At 40.9% G+C, this 19,052-nt stretch overlaps 1 protein-coding gene across 1 annotated transcript in view; it reads right to left on the bottom strand.

Annotated features, from left to right (window-relative positions):
- LOC130175161 (metabotropic glutamate receptor 7-like) overlaps positions 1–19,052 on the bottom strand; it is a 60,755-nt gene that overhangs the window by 2,458 nt on the left and 39,245 nt on the right. The window contains exons 7-9 of the mRNA XM_056385466.1: positions 14,476–14,615; positions 9,839–10,774; positions 1,661–1,913 (exon numbers count right to left, since the gene is read on the bottom strand). Of these exons, the coding sequence (XP_056241441.1) occupies positions 1,661–1,913; positions 9,839–10,774; positions 14,476–14,615 (1,329 nt within the window). The remainder of the gene's footprint in view (positions 1–1,660; positions 1,914–9,838; positions 10,775–14,475; positions 14,616–19,052) is intronic.

The following is a 19,052-nucleotide window of genomic DNA, read 5'->3' as shown; positions in this document are numbered from 1 at the left end:
CCGCGTGCCCTGCTTGGGGACATTTGATGTGCTGCTGCGACAGATGTTAAGGTTTCACCCAATATGCAGAATATGTATGTGCGTGATGAGCCACATGTGTGAGTGGCAAGGATGTGTTCCCGATCCCCTGATACACTTGCATCATCTCTCTGACTTAACTCTGTGCGTAACTCTCACACACTGATACACACATTGAAAACCGCATGCACAGATGAACTCTCACGATCGTACACATACACACATACACAAGCTCATTCGGCTCATGACAGATGAGCGTGACAACTGTTGGGTGTTTGGAGAAATTCCCAGGAAAATCTGTCATCTCATAGGCAGAATTCAAAGAGGGGTTGAGGGGCTGGCGCACCTGTGGGTGCCATGATCACTCTATGTGATTAGAAGCGTTGCGGGAGAGGAAGCCTTTGGAGCCTCTGATGTGTGATTTGCATGAGCTGTCAATCATCTCCGTCTTCATCCTGACTCCATAGCAACACTGGTCTAAAATCAAGCATTTACGCTTTTTCCTCTCTAAAACCATTTTTAGTGTCGGTGTTGCTCACCTAAAAACAAACACTACATCACCTAACTATGGAGGAATGTAGGCTTCCCCCTCATGTACTAATACCCAGTATTATCTTTGCTAACAGGATCATGCTTACTGTTTCAGATGAAGGGTGGTATGAGTAACACACAGCTACAGAGACAGATTATCTCCCTCCATTCCCGGCGACAAAGCTTCGCTTCTTCAAATCTCTTCACAGAGCAGTTCCCCATCTTCGCTCATGCTCTCTGCCGTGCACTTGGGCTAAAGGTCTAGGCATTTATCGGGAAACAAGATAGCTGGGTCCATTCTATAGGGCATTATACATACTTTTTATCCAGTAGCCACCCAATTAAATTGCTGGAATGAGACTTTCTGGTGATGAAAGGAAATATATGAAAGATACGAGAAAGAATAGAGACATCTCACTCGCTCTTCTAGGGAAATAAAGATTTAAAACCAATTGAAACCTCCACTCTGCAGATATATATATATATATATATGTAGAGAGAGATCTGAACTCTCGGTCTTTGTGGTCTATATCGTGAACTAATCTCTATAAGCTTTATTCTATAACTCATAGAAAACAAACCGGACAGTGACTGCACCTGCTGTAAGACACAAATACTTGATATGAAACTCATGTGTGTGTGTGATGCTAGCTTTCATAAATATTATCACAATTAGAGCTAACTTATGTGTGACCAAATGTATAAAAGCACTGATATGGTGTTCTTTAATTAACTATTGAACTATTGCATTCAGTTATAAAATAGTAAATAGAATTAGTAAAGTACAGACACACACACACACACAGTATATAAATATATGTATACGTGTATACCAATCTAATAAACGGTTTATAACATGCTACAATGTATTTGTAAGCAGATATAAGTGTTAGGGTTATAAGTATACTTCCATAAGGGTAATCTGGTGTATAAATAGATAATGGATGATAATACAGAAAATACTTTATTATTCTATATTTAAATCTAAATTCATTTTGACTAGAAGTCATCTTTTATGCCTTTTGATCTCATATAAACTTGAATGAGCATGGTTCATGGTGCATATGCATGGGGCTCTGAGGCTTTGTGATTGTCTCACTGGGACACTTACTCATGGGGTCAGCAGCAGGGTTCTCACATAGCTCAGTCTTAGCCTCTCCATTGGGCCTTTCATTGGGCTTCTGGGACAGACGTGATGACATTGTGGCAGCAGTGACCACGGCCTTGAAGCTACGCTTCCTCTTCTGTACGTTCAGCTCAGGGTGGAAGATAATGATGTACACCTTGGGCATGTAGAGCATGCCCAGTGCTACTGAGGCACTGAGGTTCATGGAGATGGTCAGGGTGGTTGTCTGAATGTACAGCTGGAAGAAGACACAGAGAGATAAAAAGTTATTTCAATACAGAGCAGAAAACCTTCACATAAATGGACAGTTCCTTTGTTTGTGGTATGGACTTTGATTTGACTATAAGGCAGACAAATAATTCAGGAGTAGCATTTAAACACTTATCAAGAAAAATGAGGGACAAGGCAGCTATGATGGCTCAACATCTGTGGCCAATTACAGAACAGTCACACTGCTGAGCACAGTGATGAGGCAAAACCTAATAATAACCATTGCCTGATAACAAGATATGAGCATCCAGCAAAAAAAAGTTCATTGGTTGTTGTCCTTTCTTTATTCATTCCCAGAGTGAAGAAAAATCTGACACAGGGAGCAACATCATTAGGGGATGTTGTTTGATATACTAATGTAGTACAAAACTTCCTGATAAGAACTGACAATTTAATTCAGTGATAATTCTTGTTTTGATGATCTAACATTATTATCAGATACAGTATGTAGGTGGTCTGCATATTTGCTGTGTGTTGCTGTGGCGAAAAGAGCAGCCATGCGCACGGTAACATAATCAGGAAGCATTTATTAAAGCCTGACCTGCAGCTACTTACTCAAGTCGAAGATGGTTCAAGCGTATTAATGACAATAGCAGAAGCATCACCATGTCTTTATCAAAATGTCCTCACGTGGCCGTTTTTCTACGAGTCCATCCACTCAGACCCTTGACTAGATTGGCAGACGATGACTGCCACATGTTGCAGTCACCTCTTCTCTCCCTTCCCATCGGATGTTGCATCTCTCCACTCAAACGTTCATCAGACAAATCTACAGCCTCTCAGCTGCTTATTCCTCCTCTAACAGTCCCTCTAGCTGCGCCCTTGTTAATGTAAAATACAACAACAGACTAAGTCTGGACTAAGAACACTGTATCTGCATTATACAGCGGGTCTGCATTTGTTTCTCTGCTGCTCTAAATACAGTGGAGTGCAGCCCATGAAAGGCTCTCACTGCGTTAAGTGGTAAGATCATTCAGAAGGCTGCCATTCATGTGAGACTTACACCGCCACTTTCTCTTTCTGTGACATTCTTTTTTCTGACATTACATAACACCTTTCACATTGTCAAATTGTAATTGTGAACTTACATAACCCAGATCCCGGTATTATTCAGGTGAACATGAATTTTATATGGTGACCTCATTAAAAGGTAGTGATTTCACTAAGAGGAAGTGAAGTCAGTAATTCAGCAGAAAGGCAAGAGCCTCTTGTTTCATTTAAGGGTCTTGGAGGAGAAAGAATCACTTCAAGAGGGGGCATTATTGTTTCAAGAGCATATCACCAAGGCGTCCTCACTAATCTTTAGCACTTGAAAGCGTCACTTATATGCTGCCTTCCAGTCAGCCACTGGTAATGTGGATGGGGAGAGGATACAACTGTAAACACATTAGCCACCACAGGGTAGTATCTGCAGAGCAGCGAAATGCTCAGCGATTCACTGAGAGGGAGAAATGTCACCATTTGCATACAGTTTTTCCTGGTAAATAGCACGACTAATGGTAATTTCTCTCATACAAGATGGACCCATTTACATGCCAGTCATGCCTTTGTCTTCCAATCTCCACCAATCATTCAGATGCCTGATATCATCAACATGCCAATACACTCAACTGCTTCTTTCTCCCTCCATCGCCTCCTGTTTCTCTGTGGAGCAGCATCAGAGGCAGTGATCTGGCTGGTGCGCCATGCATTAATAACTGTATGAATATCACAATGCTCTCAGTGCACTCTGTCCTGTGTCACTCGACGCTGGGTGAGAACAGAAATGTTGCTGTGCCTTCTGAATTTGCAGCCGTTATGATTAGCTATTGGGCGAAGTGATCAAAGCATTGCGAGTAGACATGGCGTCAAATATAATCACCAGAGAATCTCCGCCCAGTGCTGTGTTTCCGTGTTTGGTAGTTGGTAACCTGTCTGGTATCCATAGCAACACTACAGAGTTTGGTGCGAGCAACTACACAGGACTGGAATAAGCTTTTAATGAGATTCTGATACCTTAGACGCTGCAATGCTGACCCTATCAGAACTGATTTATTGACCATGCAGGAAAACAGGCGCACAATGAGCATTAGGTGCTTGCTCATACTAATCACACACACAAGCAAACACACCACACACACACACACACACACACACACACACACACACAAAAACGTGTAGGTATGTGGGCTTTTACTCCCTCTAATGCAGCTACGCATGCACACAAACACACACAAACCAAATCCTTTTTCTTACTGTCTGTAATCACAGAGACAGGGTTTTTCTTTGTGCCTCTTTATGAGCTTGACCCAAATTCCTAGCCCCTCTCACCCACCACTCGAATGTTTAGCTTGTCACAGAACATTCATAATTAATTCCTGTTGCTTTAACATAAATAAATACATGAAGTCATTTTCACAACCGCTTGGCAACTCTCTATTTATAGCCACAGTAATGATTTATTAACATCCTCATCAGGAATCAAATGGTTGATTTTGAATTTTACATCTCATTGACAAGTCAAATGCCAACATCCAGCCACAACAAATGACATGTCTTCCATTTAGACAAAAGGCTGTTGAGGGTAATTTTCATAATTATACCCACCAGGGATATACTTACTGCAAAGGCAATTTAGTTGGGTATGGTTGAGCACTATAAATGCACACAGTGATAAGGACTTGATTCAGTAAGTGACAATTAGGATGCTCTCTGCCCCATTAGAGAATGCCTTCAATAATGGATCCAGAGGATTTGCAGTCTCCTCTCAACTACCTGGATGTCTCTTGTTCTTTTGGGTGGCCTACTTTCCAGCCCGGCTCATGTCATGAATAACTCTGTCTGGCTTTGTGCTGCAAAGCCCTGTTCCGTATTGGAGACACCGCTTTCTGTGCGGATGGTCTTCCCTCCATTTTGACTCAGCAGAGGAGGTCCCTATTTGTGGACATCGTGATTGGTAGATAAAGAGGCTGTGAGACATATAACCTGCTCTGCCTCTGTTGAACAGGTAGGTGATAATCAAAACAATCTTAGGGCAAGACACTGATTGGTTTCCACCCGTCTTTATTGTGTTTTGTTCATTGTTCTAAATAGGGCCCATATATATCAACCATCCAAGAGGAGGAATGAACTGACTGGACAGACCTTGTCCAAAACTTAAGAGAACTCCAGAGGGCCAAAGATACTGTTTTGATGAAAACCTAGTAATTGTTGTGGCTGACTTACTGTCTGTACTGCGTACTGGGGGCAGAGGAGAACACATGCTGTGTCTGCAGAAAGCAGTGTCCTCACAATCTTATGCTTTTTTTTAACAAAATGAAGCTTTGAAACAGTGACCCTGTCAGAACCAACAATTTCCACAGTCATGAATTCAACTTTGATCACAAAAATCAAACTCTGGTCCCATTATGTTTTGGGGCAAGGTTATAAAGATAAATCTGTATTTGAAAACAGTTATTATTATTATAGATATTATATCTGGCATTTACATATCTTTTTCCTTATCCAGATACAGGTAGCATGTTAATACCAGGTGTAAGTGAGGTATGTGTATACTAGGTAAATGGCATATTGATGAAGGTGAAATTTAAGTTATTTATTAAACCTGTTTCCTTTGAAAATGAGTTCATGCTAAACTCTTACTTTCATAACTACAAAACATGCACAGGTAACAACTTCTGTATGAGCAGTAAATCTTCCCTTAAAGTCACAGGACCAAATATTTGGTACCAGTTTCCACAAACACTACAATCTGTCCAAAATCTTTCAGCTTTTAAAAAACATAAAAAAAAATATAAAAAAAAACTCGACTTAATTGAATATGGAGATGGGTGACAAACCAAAGGAAAAAAACAACATAAAGTGTCATATTAAGGTATAGTGCCACCATGTTCTGCCAGAGCAGCTTCAGTGCTTGCTTGGCATCGAATCTACAAGTCTGTGAACTCCACTGGGGAGATGAACACCATTCTTCCAAAAGATATTCCCTCATTTGGTGTTTTGATGATGGTACTGGACGGCACTGTCTATCACGTCAGTCAGAAATCTCCCATAGGAGTTCATTCAAGTGGGTTGAGATCTGGTGACTGAGAAGGCCACAGCATCACTTTCATACTCATAAAGACCATTCAGTGATCCCTCTGTGGATGGAGGCATTGTCATCCTGGTTCTCCAGGTTTTCCCTTTTACTTGTCACCCGTCTATGGATTTCTCTTTCTTTCTTTCTTTCTTTCTTTCTTTCTTTCTTTCTTTCTTTCTTTCTTTCTTTCTTTCTTTCTTTCTTTCTTTCTGCCAGATTATGTTCATTTTATCATTTCATTCATTTTGTTATTGTCATGTTTTTATTCATTGCTAATATGTATACATTTATACAACAGTTAGGTCAGACCAACTAATTTGATTGGATTAGAGGCATTCCATGAGTGCTGCTCTATAGCACAGCAGCACTGGGACTTTTAACTACATGTATCACTCCGCTGTGTTCTATTAACCATTAATCACCGTTACATTAACAGTTGTTATCTATCCTAGACAAACTTTGCAAAGATGTATCTATTTCCAGAAATAACATTTGAATTAAATGATAAATGGTTGTCAGAAGAGGATGAAGGGAAGACGCCTGGGTACTCCAGCGCACTCCTGAGGTAACGTATAGAAAAAATAGCAAGCTAGTGTGCACTGTGCAGGTCAGGAAAATGTTAATGTGTTGCGTAGCAACAGTCCAGTACCAGTCCAGTTGTGGAACTATTTGTGTTGGCATTGCCAAAGAAATGATGAAATAAACAAACAAATCATAATCTGTTTTTGCTTATCTAACTAATATGGCGCTGGTAGAACTGTTGTATAAAAGCAATATCACACTTGAGGTCGTGATACTGAATTGTCTTGCATGTGGCCTTGTATCTATGACCGAATCACAGCCGTGCTGATATTCACGTCACTCCCTCTTGCGTGATTTGCTTAAATATATGTATATATGTGTGTATACAGTAGACTTTTGTTATTTTACATTTGTATGCGTGAATAAATAAAACTAAATTAATTCATTTTAGTATTATAGTTTTGCAAACATGACATAAAACCTACATACACAGAAGTGTAGCTACTTTTTCTGTATTACAGTTTTTACCCATGTCTAATACTCAAGTGAAAACGACAACACATCATCTTAACCTCTACTATGCAGCTCTGAGTGGTGTAAAACAGCGATGTTACGCTTTCCCCCTTGCTTGATAAATAAATACAGGCTGGTGGTCGTGGTATCTTCTTCATCTTGAGGGATGTTCAGCACGTATTTTCAAAACTAAAAAATATAGCCTTTTTGCTTTTCCAATATACTTGACCAGCTTTAGCCTTTTGTCTACAGTCTGCCATAAGTGTCGGGTCTAACTCTTGTCAACTGTAGTTGTTTGTGGAGAGACAAGAGGATTAGAAGTTTCAATTTTCATTTTCCCTGCTGAAAGATAGAATGAGAACATTTTTGCAAAGTACAGTTATTCATTGCTAATGATACATGACAGCACGGTCCATCTTCAAGAAGTTCATGTGGTTACAGGAGACATCTCACAAGAGCCTAAGTGGTTTCCAGACATTTATTGAGATTCAGTGTGTCAAATTTATCAATTTATCATGTGAATTTTATTGTATGGTATGTGAGCTTTCATGACCTGAAATTCTCTTTAAAGAGTGATTGAATTTTTGTGGGTGTTTTACTAGAAAGTTTCTGCACCTCAGGGGAAGTGTTTCATTATATCATCATCCTACTCTTCTGAACTGGAAGAAACGTTCTGTTTTGTGGTCAAAGACGTTACAGAATAAGAGAATTCTCGTGTTCACTGACAGCATCCCTTTACATTTAGAGATTGTGAACACCATTTTACACATCTCTGTGATGTCTGGTTGTTCAAAAGTCTGTTTGAAGTGACTCCCGGGCCTGGAATTTGTTTCAAAACTGGGCTGATCTCTAGGCCCGAGGATAGATGAATTTGGATGCTGGTGACTCTCACAGTCATTAACTTGAGAGTGCTGAGTAGTTGACTGAGCACATGCAGGTGCACGGGAGGCAGAGGGGGCGTGGGGGTTGCTCTGTGATCTTTTGTTACCATTTTCGCATGGCTTCCCTCAACATGAGTTTGGATGGGCAAAACAGAGGGAGGGGGGAGGGGGAGTCACAGGTGTGGAAAATAAGGGCATCTAAATGGTGTTGAGTTAAAGAAACGCCACTCAGTGCAGTGACAACTTCTGCTGCAATACAATGTAACAAAACAACGTTAGGTCAAACAGGCAGCTGATTTTTAATTTTTTTGATTATCATTGGCAGCTGGCATCATATCATCTCAGTGTTTTCATAAATCTTCTGATATTGGACAACCTGGGGTGAGAGAGATGACTCAAATCTGTGTGGGTGTTCAGCCACATCTGCACATAAAAACACCATAGGGCAAGGTACTTTAAGAGAGCATAAAGCATCACATTTAGCCTCCACTAGTTTATTCATGTGCAGATCTGCACACAAGCAACAACAGCATAAATCTCACCTGTCACCTAATGACACTATTTTTCACTATTTTTGTACCATTGTTTTAGTGAAGTATTCATGAAGGAATCTTATAAGCCAGTGAGTACAGTCTTTGCAGAAACAGATGTGAGGAGCGAGTGTTGTAAACTTGAGCATAAGTAAGCTGAAATGATGGATAACATCGCTTCACTTCACCTGAACTACATACGCGCTGCTTTCGCAGAGGATGTTATCAAGACATGCAAAGGCACTTCTCACCAGCAGTGGCTGGGGAGTAAGCAGAGATGCACCCACAAAGCCCATTACACCAAGATGCTGTGGTGTGAACTGGAGGTGAGTGTAAGGCAGGAGCTGGTGTGAAGAAAGAGTTAACAGCATAAAGGGGAAAGATAAACACATTACTGCCTCGCTAGTCGCCACGAGTAACATAATGAACTCCTAATCGCTGCTGAGGGTGTAATTCATCTATGAAATCAGCAGCAAATTGAGATGAGGAAAATCACTTTCTGATCCATCTCATGCGGTAGCTTAGCAGGAAGGATATTGAACGGTGTGCCTCTCAAAAGGTTAGGAGTAACACTTTCCTGTCAGCATCGATATTCTGTCAGTGGAAAACTTCCCCGCCGCTCTGTCTTGCACACATGGCCTGCCAAGCAGCATGCGCAGCTCATGAGCCCAGCAGATGAATGCATCTGTATTCCGCCCAGTGCCGGCCAGATAAGCAATGACTAGCACAGAAGGTCAAAGTGTCATATTCTCAATCAACTCCAGAAGCACCCAATGTCAAATGCTTTGTTGAGTGGTGCGCAGCTGTCAGGAGATGGAATGTGTTGAATCAAACTTCTATTTACCCCCCCATTTCTCCCCGTCTTCCTCCTCCTCCTCCTCCTCTAGCACCTCATGCTCCTCTTCTTCCACCTCCTCAACCCGTTTGTCTCTCTCTCCAGAGTAAGGCATAATACTATATGTTGAGCCTTAGGCATGAGAGCTAAGATAATGGCATCTGGAGCTGCGGGCATCCCCTCCCGTATCACTCCTCAGGCATTTCAGTATTCTTGGTGCTTAACATCCAGTCTCCCTCCGCCTTGATATGCCTTTTTCTGTCTGTGGTGGTCCAAGTGTGGGTTTCCATGCACATCGGAATCATGTGAATATGAAATCATAAGAAAATGAAGCAATAACTTATACAGTCACTAAATGTGTGTGTGAATGTGTATTTGTGTTTTCGTTTTGTGTTTGCACAAATATGCATGTGTGCATGTTTGGACAAGATAAAAACAGGGCCGAAGGAATGAAAGGGAAATTTGTGAGAGGAGGGAGAGAGACAGACAAAGAGAGGGGTGGTGACAGAGAGAGAGAGAGAGAGAGAGAAAGCAAAAGAGAAAGAAATGACTCACCTTCTCTGCCGACTGGGCTGTGCCAAAGAAAATCGGGATGAAGGCCAGCCAGACTATGCATGTGGTGTACATAGTGAAGCCAATGGGCTTGGCCTCATTGAAGTCTTCTGGTACGTCCCTTGTCTTGATGGCATAGATGGTGCAGGTCACCATCAACAGGATGCTGTAGCCCAGTGAGCAGATTATCTGTAGGTCTGTGATGTCACACTTCAGCACACCGCGGGCCAGCATGGGGTTTATGGTTTTCTGCTCATCGTAGTCGACGATGGTGTTTGGTGGGTCCACAGCAAACCACACCAGCACGCCCAGCAGCTGCACGCAGATCAGACTGGAAGTGATGGCGATCTGGGAGGTGGGACTGATGAATCGCGGGGCCGTGACCGTCTGCTTGCCCTGCTCGAAGATCCGATAGATACGGTTGGTCTTGGTGAGCAGTGCGGCGTAGCTGATGCACATGCCCAGGCCCAGGAAGATCCTCCTGAAGGCACACACAGCCACGTCAGGCTTGGCGATCATGAGGAAAGTGATGATGTAACACAGAAAGATGCCCGTTAGCAGCACGTAGCTCAGCTCCCGGCCCGACGCCCTAACAATGGGTGTGTCATTGTAGCGTATGAAAGTCGCCATGACGAAGATGGTGGCGATGATGCCAAGCATGGCCAGGAAGACGGGGATTATCGCCCAGGGGGAGTGCCACTCCAGCTTGACGATGGGGATGGGCTGGCAGGCGGTTCTGTTGGGGTTGGGCCTCATGTTATAGGCACACAGTCTGCAGGAAGTCTCGTCGTACTGGTACTGGTAGCCATCACACAGCTCACAGTGCCAGCAGCATGGCATGCCCTTTACCCTCTTCTTCCTTTCTCCAGTTTTGCAGGGCAGACTGCACACAGAGATCGGCACATCCTGCTCCCCATCTGGCCACTGAAGCTCCTCCAGCTGGGAGAGAGATGACACACAGCGCAGGAAGAGAAGGTTAGCAACAGAGAGATAAGCCAGAGTTACCACCAAAGATAAGAAACCATGTGGATGGTGAAGATTACCTAAAATGATGCAAACATTCATAAACAGCTCCAATGCAGCTTATCAACTGGCCACTAATTACTACATTATGAATCTCATGAAATTACACTATTTGCAACAACAAAGTGCAACGCAATCTTTGAACATACCTAAAAAAAACCAAAAAACTTCAGTGTAGTCAAAAATAACAAAAAAAAAAAAAAACGATTAACCTAACACAAGTACAACATCTTTCTTGACAATTTCTTAGAGGGATTGCCTTTTCTAATACTTGAAAGTAATTGAAATCACCATGGCAACAGAGCTTACCTTTGTTCAGTGAAATAAAAATAAAGAAATGTGAAATGCAAAAGACATTATGTTTTAATACAGGAGTCAGTGAGGTATGAAATATGTGATGAGAAGGAAGGAGAATGGGATTTGGGATTGCAAAATGCCTCTTTTAGACTTTGCAGAGCTATTTCTATTTATGATCTTGTCATCAAAATGAAAAGTGCAGTATACAGAAACACTGAAGAACTATCTGGAATTCCAATCCAATAACTCTCTGAGATGTTTCATGATTTAAGCTCAAACTATAGTTTGAACGTACAACTCAGCCTAAATTTTTTTTTAAGGCTCTTACATGTTTTGTTATGGTGCTCAAAAAGCTTTCATAAAACTTTGAGCTGATCTTTTGATTTATTATGAACGTGTACTGATCCGTGGCTCTGAAAGCACCAGAAGATTAAAGATACGCCAACATGATTCAGACAGTTTCACAGAAATATACAGTATCAGACATGAACCAAAATAAATCTACTGGAGTTCAACCAAAAAAAAAGAGCAAAAAAAATATGGAAATCCAATTTTTTTTATTGTCTACTAAAACTGCTGATATCATAAAAACAAATGTTTTGAGTGAATGAGTATTAAAATCACAAGAGCTGCATAAAATGTTACTGAAAATGGACACAAATTCATTTTTGTTCAAATTTGAACACACATAACACATAACTTAAAGAATTAGTTTGACATTTTTAGAAGCGTATTCTATTTTTTGCTGTGAGTTAGCTGAGCAAATCAATACCACTCTCATGTCTGTCTGAATATGAAGCCACCAACAGGAGACAGTTAGCTGGAAACAGCACCAAACAAAACACCAATGTATTTAATGTCAGGTAATTAATCCATACAAAAACTGACTGCTGGTTGCCTGGCAATGTCACGGTGACTATATGACCACAGGAAGACTCCCAAGAAATAGTCTGGCACATAACCCATGTTAAACCACAACTTTGTCATTTTTTACATTTGATAAACAACAAACAAAATATAACGTGCTAATTGGTGAGTTTTAGGGGGCAGTAGTCACTCCTTAACATAAACCTCAGCAGGTACAAATACCATCACATATAACATGAGTCCAGCTAAGGATACAAATAGCATAGCCTCCTCCAAATGTTGCAACTAACAATAATTGCACATACAGAGCTGCAGCAAAGAAAGACACACACACACACACACACACACACACACACACACACACACACACACACACACACACACACACACACACACACACACACACACACACACACACACACACACACACACACACACACACACACACACACACACACACATACACACATACACACATACACACATACACACACACACACGTCTGCAGTTTGTTTGTGTTGTGTGTACCTGTATGACAAATGCGTTGTTTCTGTGGTGTCTGGGCAGATTATCATCTGCCATTTATCTGGGGGCATGAAGGTGCCATTTGTTATTTGGACAATGAATGGTGCTCTCTGGAAAACCTCCCGATTACACCCAGTGTGGAAACAGTAATGAGACCAACAGCTCTGTTTCCATGGAGACCAGAAGCAAGATTTTTGACACCTTGGACTTGTACGGTTGCTATAGTTTTCATTTGGGTTTTGCTACAGTTGTTAATTTTACAGTTAATTTGAGCTTTTGTGAGCCAGAACATCGTAACATTGAACTTTTTTATCGATGATCAGGATGCTCATTCCTGGGTGACCTTTAAATTAGATTCCTCTTTATGTGGTAGTGAATAAAGTAATACCTATTGCATTGGAATATAATTGTATTGTAACAGCATTTGGTTTGTAATCACACTTAAACAGAATGAAGCACAAATCCCCAGCAACAGACATTGTTCCACCTGTGCTATCAAATCCATTCGGTTGTGTTTAATTCTTGTGATCTCGAGAACCATTATGCAAATGTTAACTCATCTGTATGTAAATCTCATGTTTTGTTTTTTTTTGTCACATAGAAATACACAGAAATTTCAGCTCATTTTCATCCTTTCATTCAGTATAGGTTATTTCAACCAAGCTCTGCACCTACTACTAATATTAGAAAGTTTTTTTTTTTTTTTTTTGCAAGTAAATTAAAGTTATTTAAAGATTCCATGAAATGAAAAATGTCTCATCTATGCTTTTATCCCATGGGTTCTACTATTTTTTCTATGTGCCAAAAAAGTCAAATAAATTACATTTTCAAATAGTTTTATATTAAAATCCTTCCGTTTTCCTGTGAAGTAGCAAGAGCTTTCATATGATTGATCTTACACTCTGGGGTGTACCTTAAATTCCCTCAGATAAAATGCGATCATGGATTTTGAGTCCCATCATGTACAGTAAAACCTGCAGGAGAGCTGCTGAGCACCAGGAGGAACATGGGAGGTGTGTATTTAGTTGTCAGTTCCTAACAACATCAACATCTTCAGCAGCTCTCTGCTGCCAAAGACTGAACATATACAGACTGACACTTGGGTTAAAAACATGTTCTTTCTCTTCCTCCCACTCTCCTGCACCGTCTGTCCTCCAACCAATGCAGTGGTAGAGGAGTGATCTCCAACAACAGAGCAAGAGCTAAGCTCACTGTTTTTTTTATGCTTTCTTCTCAAATCGAGTCCCCTCTGATGTTTTAGTCCTGCCCCAACATCCCTTTACAAGTAGAAACATATCAAACCTTTTAAATAGCATGCAAAATATGACAGACTAAAATTACTGCCTTTTATCCCCCTTCACACTCTGATTTTAAAATCTTCTGTTGGTTTAATTGCATGTTTTTTTACTCTTCTTAAAGGCAGCTGTTGGGATAGTGATAACCTTTGAGAAAATCATGTTTCAAGTGCAACTATAAAAACTTCTTCTATTAAATAAAGTCTAAAAGTATCTTAATGTAGGAATGTGGAATACGTTTAATTATCGGATTACATTAGTAGGCAACACATCGACAAGAATGTGTGTATGAACATGTTTCTACATTGATTGTTGGAGGAAGAATTTTGGAAGATTTATCTGCTGCGCAAAGAGTAACACTTTCTGTTTCTTGCTAAATTGCACAAACAGATTCATCTTCTGCACCTAAAATACATCAATTAGACTGTAAGTAAAACACGTCTGCACCTGAGCTCTCTCCATATTTGAGATGCAAATAATGTGCAACCCCTTGTCACATAAGAGATTTCAATTTTGGAAAACATAAAAAGCATCACTGAGTGTGGATCTCCTTTTTGGATACAAGCATACAAACAACATTTATAATTGGGTGTCGGTCGTTTGTGTGTTCCCAGTATCAGAAAACTGTCATACCCTGAGCTGGAGGGTCTCCACCCACTGTCCTACCATCTTATACTCTGGGGTGGAGGAATTGGTCATCTGGAACTGGAACAGGTCGTAGCGCCCTGGAGCATCGCCATTCTTGTTAAACACAACAGAGGTGCCGGCGCTACCTGTTCAGAGCAAGCAGCAGAAAAAACAGCAAAAGGACAACAGAAAAGAAAAGTGTTAGACAGGATACAGCATTTCTTCTAATCAGAGAAAACCATGAACTTTTAACCCTTTGTCTCTAACTGGGTGGTGGCCTACATGGACCACACAAAAGGACCACAGAGTGTGTGCCTGTTCCTCCAAACGCTGTGACCTATATCTTGAACCTTCATGATAATTAGGAACAAGGAGGCAAGCTCCCCACTGACCAATAAAGCCGTTTCTCACCTGCTTCCTATGCATCATCATGGCTGCACAGTGGCCACTGGGGGAAGAGATTTTCTCATTCAAAACACGGTTGGTCATGTGGACTCTCAGCTGCACTCTAATATCAGAAATTGACTGCTGTTTAAAATGAGCTTATACCTCCTCGGGTTAAAAGTAATGCCTTTCAGTCACACAGTGGACAACAACAGGAGATGGAAGGGGGATAAACAGGTCAGCCAACGCATCATACGGTCCCCATCTGCTCTCAGTGTGGAGCAGCCTGTCTGAAGATTTCACTAATTAGCTTAGAGAGGACTGCGGACACCTGAAACACTACGCATGAGAAAATGAGTTTTTTTAAATGTGTATTTACGCGTGCACGTCACTCAATAATATGAGCCACATGACTGCAGAGTGCGTGCAAGGTAGCGTGTGAATGCAGATGTCACTCAACATGAGATCTCCCTCGCAGCAGAGAATGTTGAATGGCGTTAATAGGAACAATGGTTGCACTTTATTTTATACATGAGGTCTGCATTGTTGATGAGGTCATTTCTACCGTCACACAATGCCGGGAGAGAATGAAAAACGGCTGCTTTTTACAAGTCTGTTCACCTTGGCACCGCACACAGTAGCTCATCAGCACAAATGGAGATACCATTTTTGAAATGGGACGGGGGGAGTCTGACGACACTTGGCATGGGAATTAAGTACTTTAATAGCTCTGGCTATAAAAAGTGTAGAGAAAGGACCAGGAGCATATGTCCAAAACACTTTTGGGAGCATGTTGTCTTTTGTATCTAGAACAGAGCTCATGGCTTTCAGATGGAAGGCCACTCCACCTTTTCCTTAGTTTTCAGCCAGAAGGGAATTTTATCTCCCTCCAGTTTTTTTTTCCAAGGACATTTGTCATTGAACATTCTACAAAAGTTTCAAGGCAAAGGACTCTTGTAAAACAAGGAAGGCAGAGGTAGCAAGAGGGAAAAACTCGTTTCAGGCCCGAGAACAAGGGCCATTTCAATAAAATACTGTGAACAAGCATCCAAATTTCCCTTTTTGACTTTGTGACACTGTTGTGCATTACAAGTGTCCGTTTATAAGACTTAAAGTGTCCATTTCCATGTGGATGCAGAGCCACAAATCTCTCATTATCTGCTGTTATGCAAAGTGACAGCGCACATATTCCACATTATGTGGAAATGGCACCACTGGAGTCGTTTGACCCATCTGTCTTTCCGTTTAAAAGCAGAACACTAATTCATCAGTACCTGTGTGTCAGCACAGAAAATGAAGCTGGACGGGTGTTCAGAATGAATTCGACAGTACTTGTGAAGCCCATAGTGAAAACTCTGTCAATATGGAAACCAAACTAAAACTCGGTGGGTGGCAGTCACCGTCCTGTCACTTCTGTTTCCACCAAACAGACGGCAGACTTGTTGACACAGCGTAAAAAGATGTTGACAACATATTGACTCCTGTGAGCAATAGCTGTGACAGGGTTACCATTCTTACTCCACGCCCCAGCAAAAATATACAGCTCACACAAATACACAAACACACAAAGTCATTCAGTAAAGTGACATGAGTGATTGGGCACTTGGCGCTCTTCAGCTTCGGAGAAAATAATTAAGTAGTGTTTCTGTGTGTGCAGATAAAAAGGCATTAGAAATTCCTTCCTATTTTCTATTGCCTGATATTTTCAAGGGAACAAAATGGTCTGCACGGACTCCTTAGCGAGAGCGCTGTCTAAGATGAAAGATTTATGCATTTGCATGTGGCTCTGAACTAAGACATGACAAAAGTGCAGTGTTGCTGTGCTGTGCTGAGCAGTGTGGGTGGACTGGGGATCCACTGCTGTGTTTCTCTCGGATCATTATTCTCTCCTTTTCCCCCCCCGTCCTCACTCCTCAGCTCTATGACTCCGGCGCAGTGGGGAGATCAACAAAAGGAGGCTTGCACTCCTTCACTCTCAAACATACATTAGCAGTGGCACATACACAGGATAATGTGCATGGTTCCAGTCTGAATGTAATAAGGGGCAGTGAGATATGCCTGACGGAGCCGCAACAGAACAACCTTCAGTCGCCAGTAAAAAAAAAAAAAAAGGTTTCAGACTATAATAGCAAGACAGGAAGAGGAGGGGGAGGTAGAGACAGTGGAGATCTTAATTTCGACTCAGGTGAAATGAACCTCCCTTTTTGGTCAGAGCCACACCGACTTAAATGTTTTTCTGAGGCAAAAAAATCCAGAAAAGTCAGCACAAGCCCAGATGGTTATTGAGACTGAACAGCAGATTCTCAATCCCATGCATAAATCTGCACTTAGTTAAGGTCACCATGAATTTGAATCGCACTGCTCAGGAAATTGCATACATTCTGTTTCTTTAGTTCCACCTTAAAGACCGAGGGCTTCTCGCCTGCTGGAACTCTGCACTGCTGCCGCAGCCACAGTGGTAAACAAAGGCAGGCAGCTCATTGCTTGAGCTCTCTGACAAAAGTTTGCCGTCACACATTTTTGTACATAAATAATTATAAAGATAATTGTTGCAATGCTTACACTGAAATGGCAACAAGAAAGAAAGAGCACCATGTCCCGTGTCAAGTGATATAGTGATTGTTTTTTTTGGCAACAAATCTCATGAAAAAAACAAAAGCAATGAATCGAATTGTCTGAGCCAAAGCAGGATAGTATATATTCCCCAGTGCCATAGACCTCCATCAGTGAGCCACGCCATTGCACTGGATGGCAAAGGACAAGTAACATTAGCTTGTTTTAGTAAATGACTCGGCCTTTTAAAAAAAAAAAAAAAAAAATGAAATTAGGTATTTGTGACTCATTTGTAAAGAGTTATGTCTTCAGTGTGACCAAATGGAAAGTGTTGAGAGATGGACTAATGCATTTGGTCTTTTCATGGGATTTGAGCCTTATCCTACATATAAAGCAGGTAAAAATGTCAACAGTTGGTTTCAGACATTTGAATCACTACCTACATGAAATAAAAAAAACAAAAAAACAAAAAACAAAAAAACAAGCCAATCAGAGCTCTGTAGACAGGATTAAGAATGGGGATGATGGATGGAGCACTCTAGAATAAAACTGTGATTCATATTTGGTAAGTGTATAAACACTGCAAAGCAAAGGGCCACAAATAAATAAAAGAAAAACACAAATACAAACCAAGCAGTCCTTTTCATCCGATACCTGATCTGACCTTTTGTATTGTGAAAGGCAGACTTTTGTGTAGTAGTATTGCAACACCTCTGCTTTTTGAAGAGAAAGACGAGTAAGCCACAAGGTCAATCCATCCATCCTTTAGCTTCCTATGTTCAAATCATTCAAGTGTGTCTCTTGAAGTAGGGCAATTTGAGTGTCCTGCTTTTTCAGTAAGAACCTTTTTTATGCTTCAATGTGATTCAACCCTTCAGTATTAAGTGAAGTAATTTTGATTGAACTTAGTTATAAAACTTCAATATCATGCCCTCCAAAACAAATTCTTTGTATTTCCATGGTTGAAACTGGAATGCATAGACTTCAGCTCTACAGGCACTGAAAAGGGGCATTGTGAGACAAACACACATAATACACACAGCGCATTTAATTACAAAAGAAAAAAAAACAAATATATATCACAGCTCAGGGCATTATAGTAAGTTATAGTAAGATCAGTTAAAAAAGAAAAAATAGAGAGGAAAAAGAAAAAGGAAAAGCTCCCCCCTGAACTCCTTGATATTAACGACCAGGTAGAGACATATCCAAACATGATGCAGAATATATATCCTTATATATTGCTATTGAATGCAGAGGATTACAAAATCTAGCTGGCATCCAATCAATGGACGGCGAACACTGAAAAATTTAAATTATGCAACCATTATCAAAGCCTCTGTTTTGCCTAATGTTGACGTGGCTCAGTGCTGATTGGTTTGGGCAACACAAAGTACTAATTTAGTCTGATTATCAGACAAGAAATGTAATTGTTCAAATTCCTCAAGTTCCACCCCTTTCAATTAATAATAGCACTAGAAAAGCAGGGTCAAGAAGAACAGCATGACTTGATCACTGCTGCCACAGTTTGTTCTTTATGAATAATGGATTCATTTAATAAAAGAAACCTTGACAAAGTGTTTATACGTTCTGTAGGAAAAGCTTTTTAAAAATATAAGTAGACTGTCTGTGGTGTGTCTGTGTTGTTT

The sequence above is a fragment of the Seriola aureovittata genome, chromosome 9 (assembly GCF_021018895.1).
Source record: "Seriola aureovittata isolate HTS-2021-v1 ecotype China chromosome 9, ASM2101889v1, whole genome shotgun sequence".
Lineage (NCBI taxonomy): Eukaryota > Metazoa > Chordata > Actinopteri > Carangiformes > Carangidae > Seriola > Seriola aureovittata.
The sequence above is the reverse complement of the archived record's forward strand: the minus strand, read 5'-3'. Positions and strand labels throughout refer to the sequence as shown.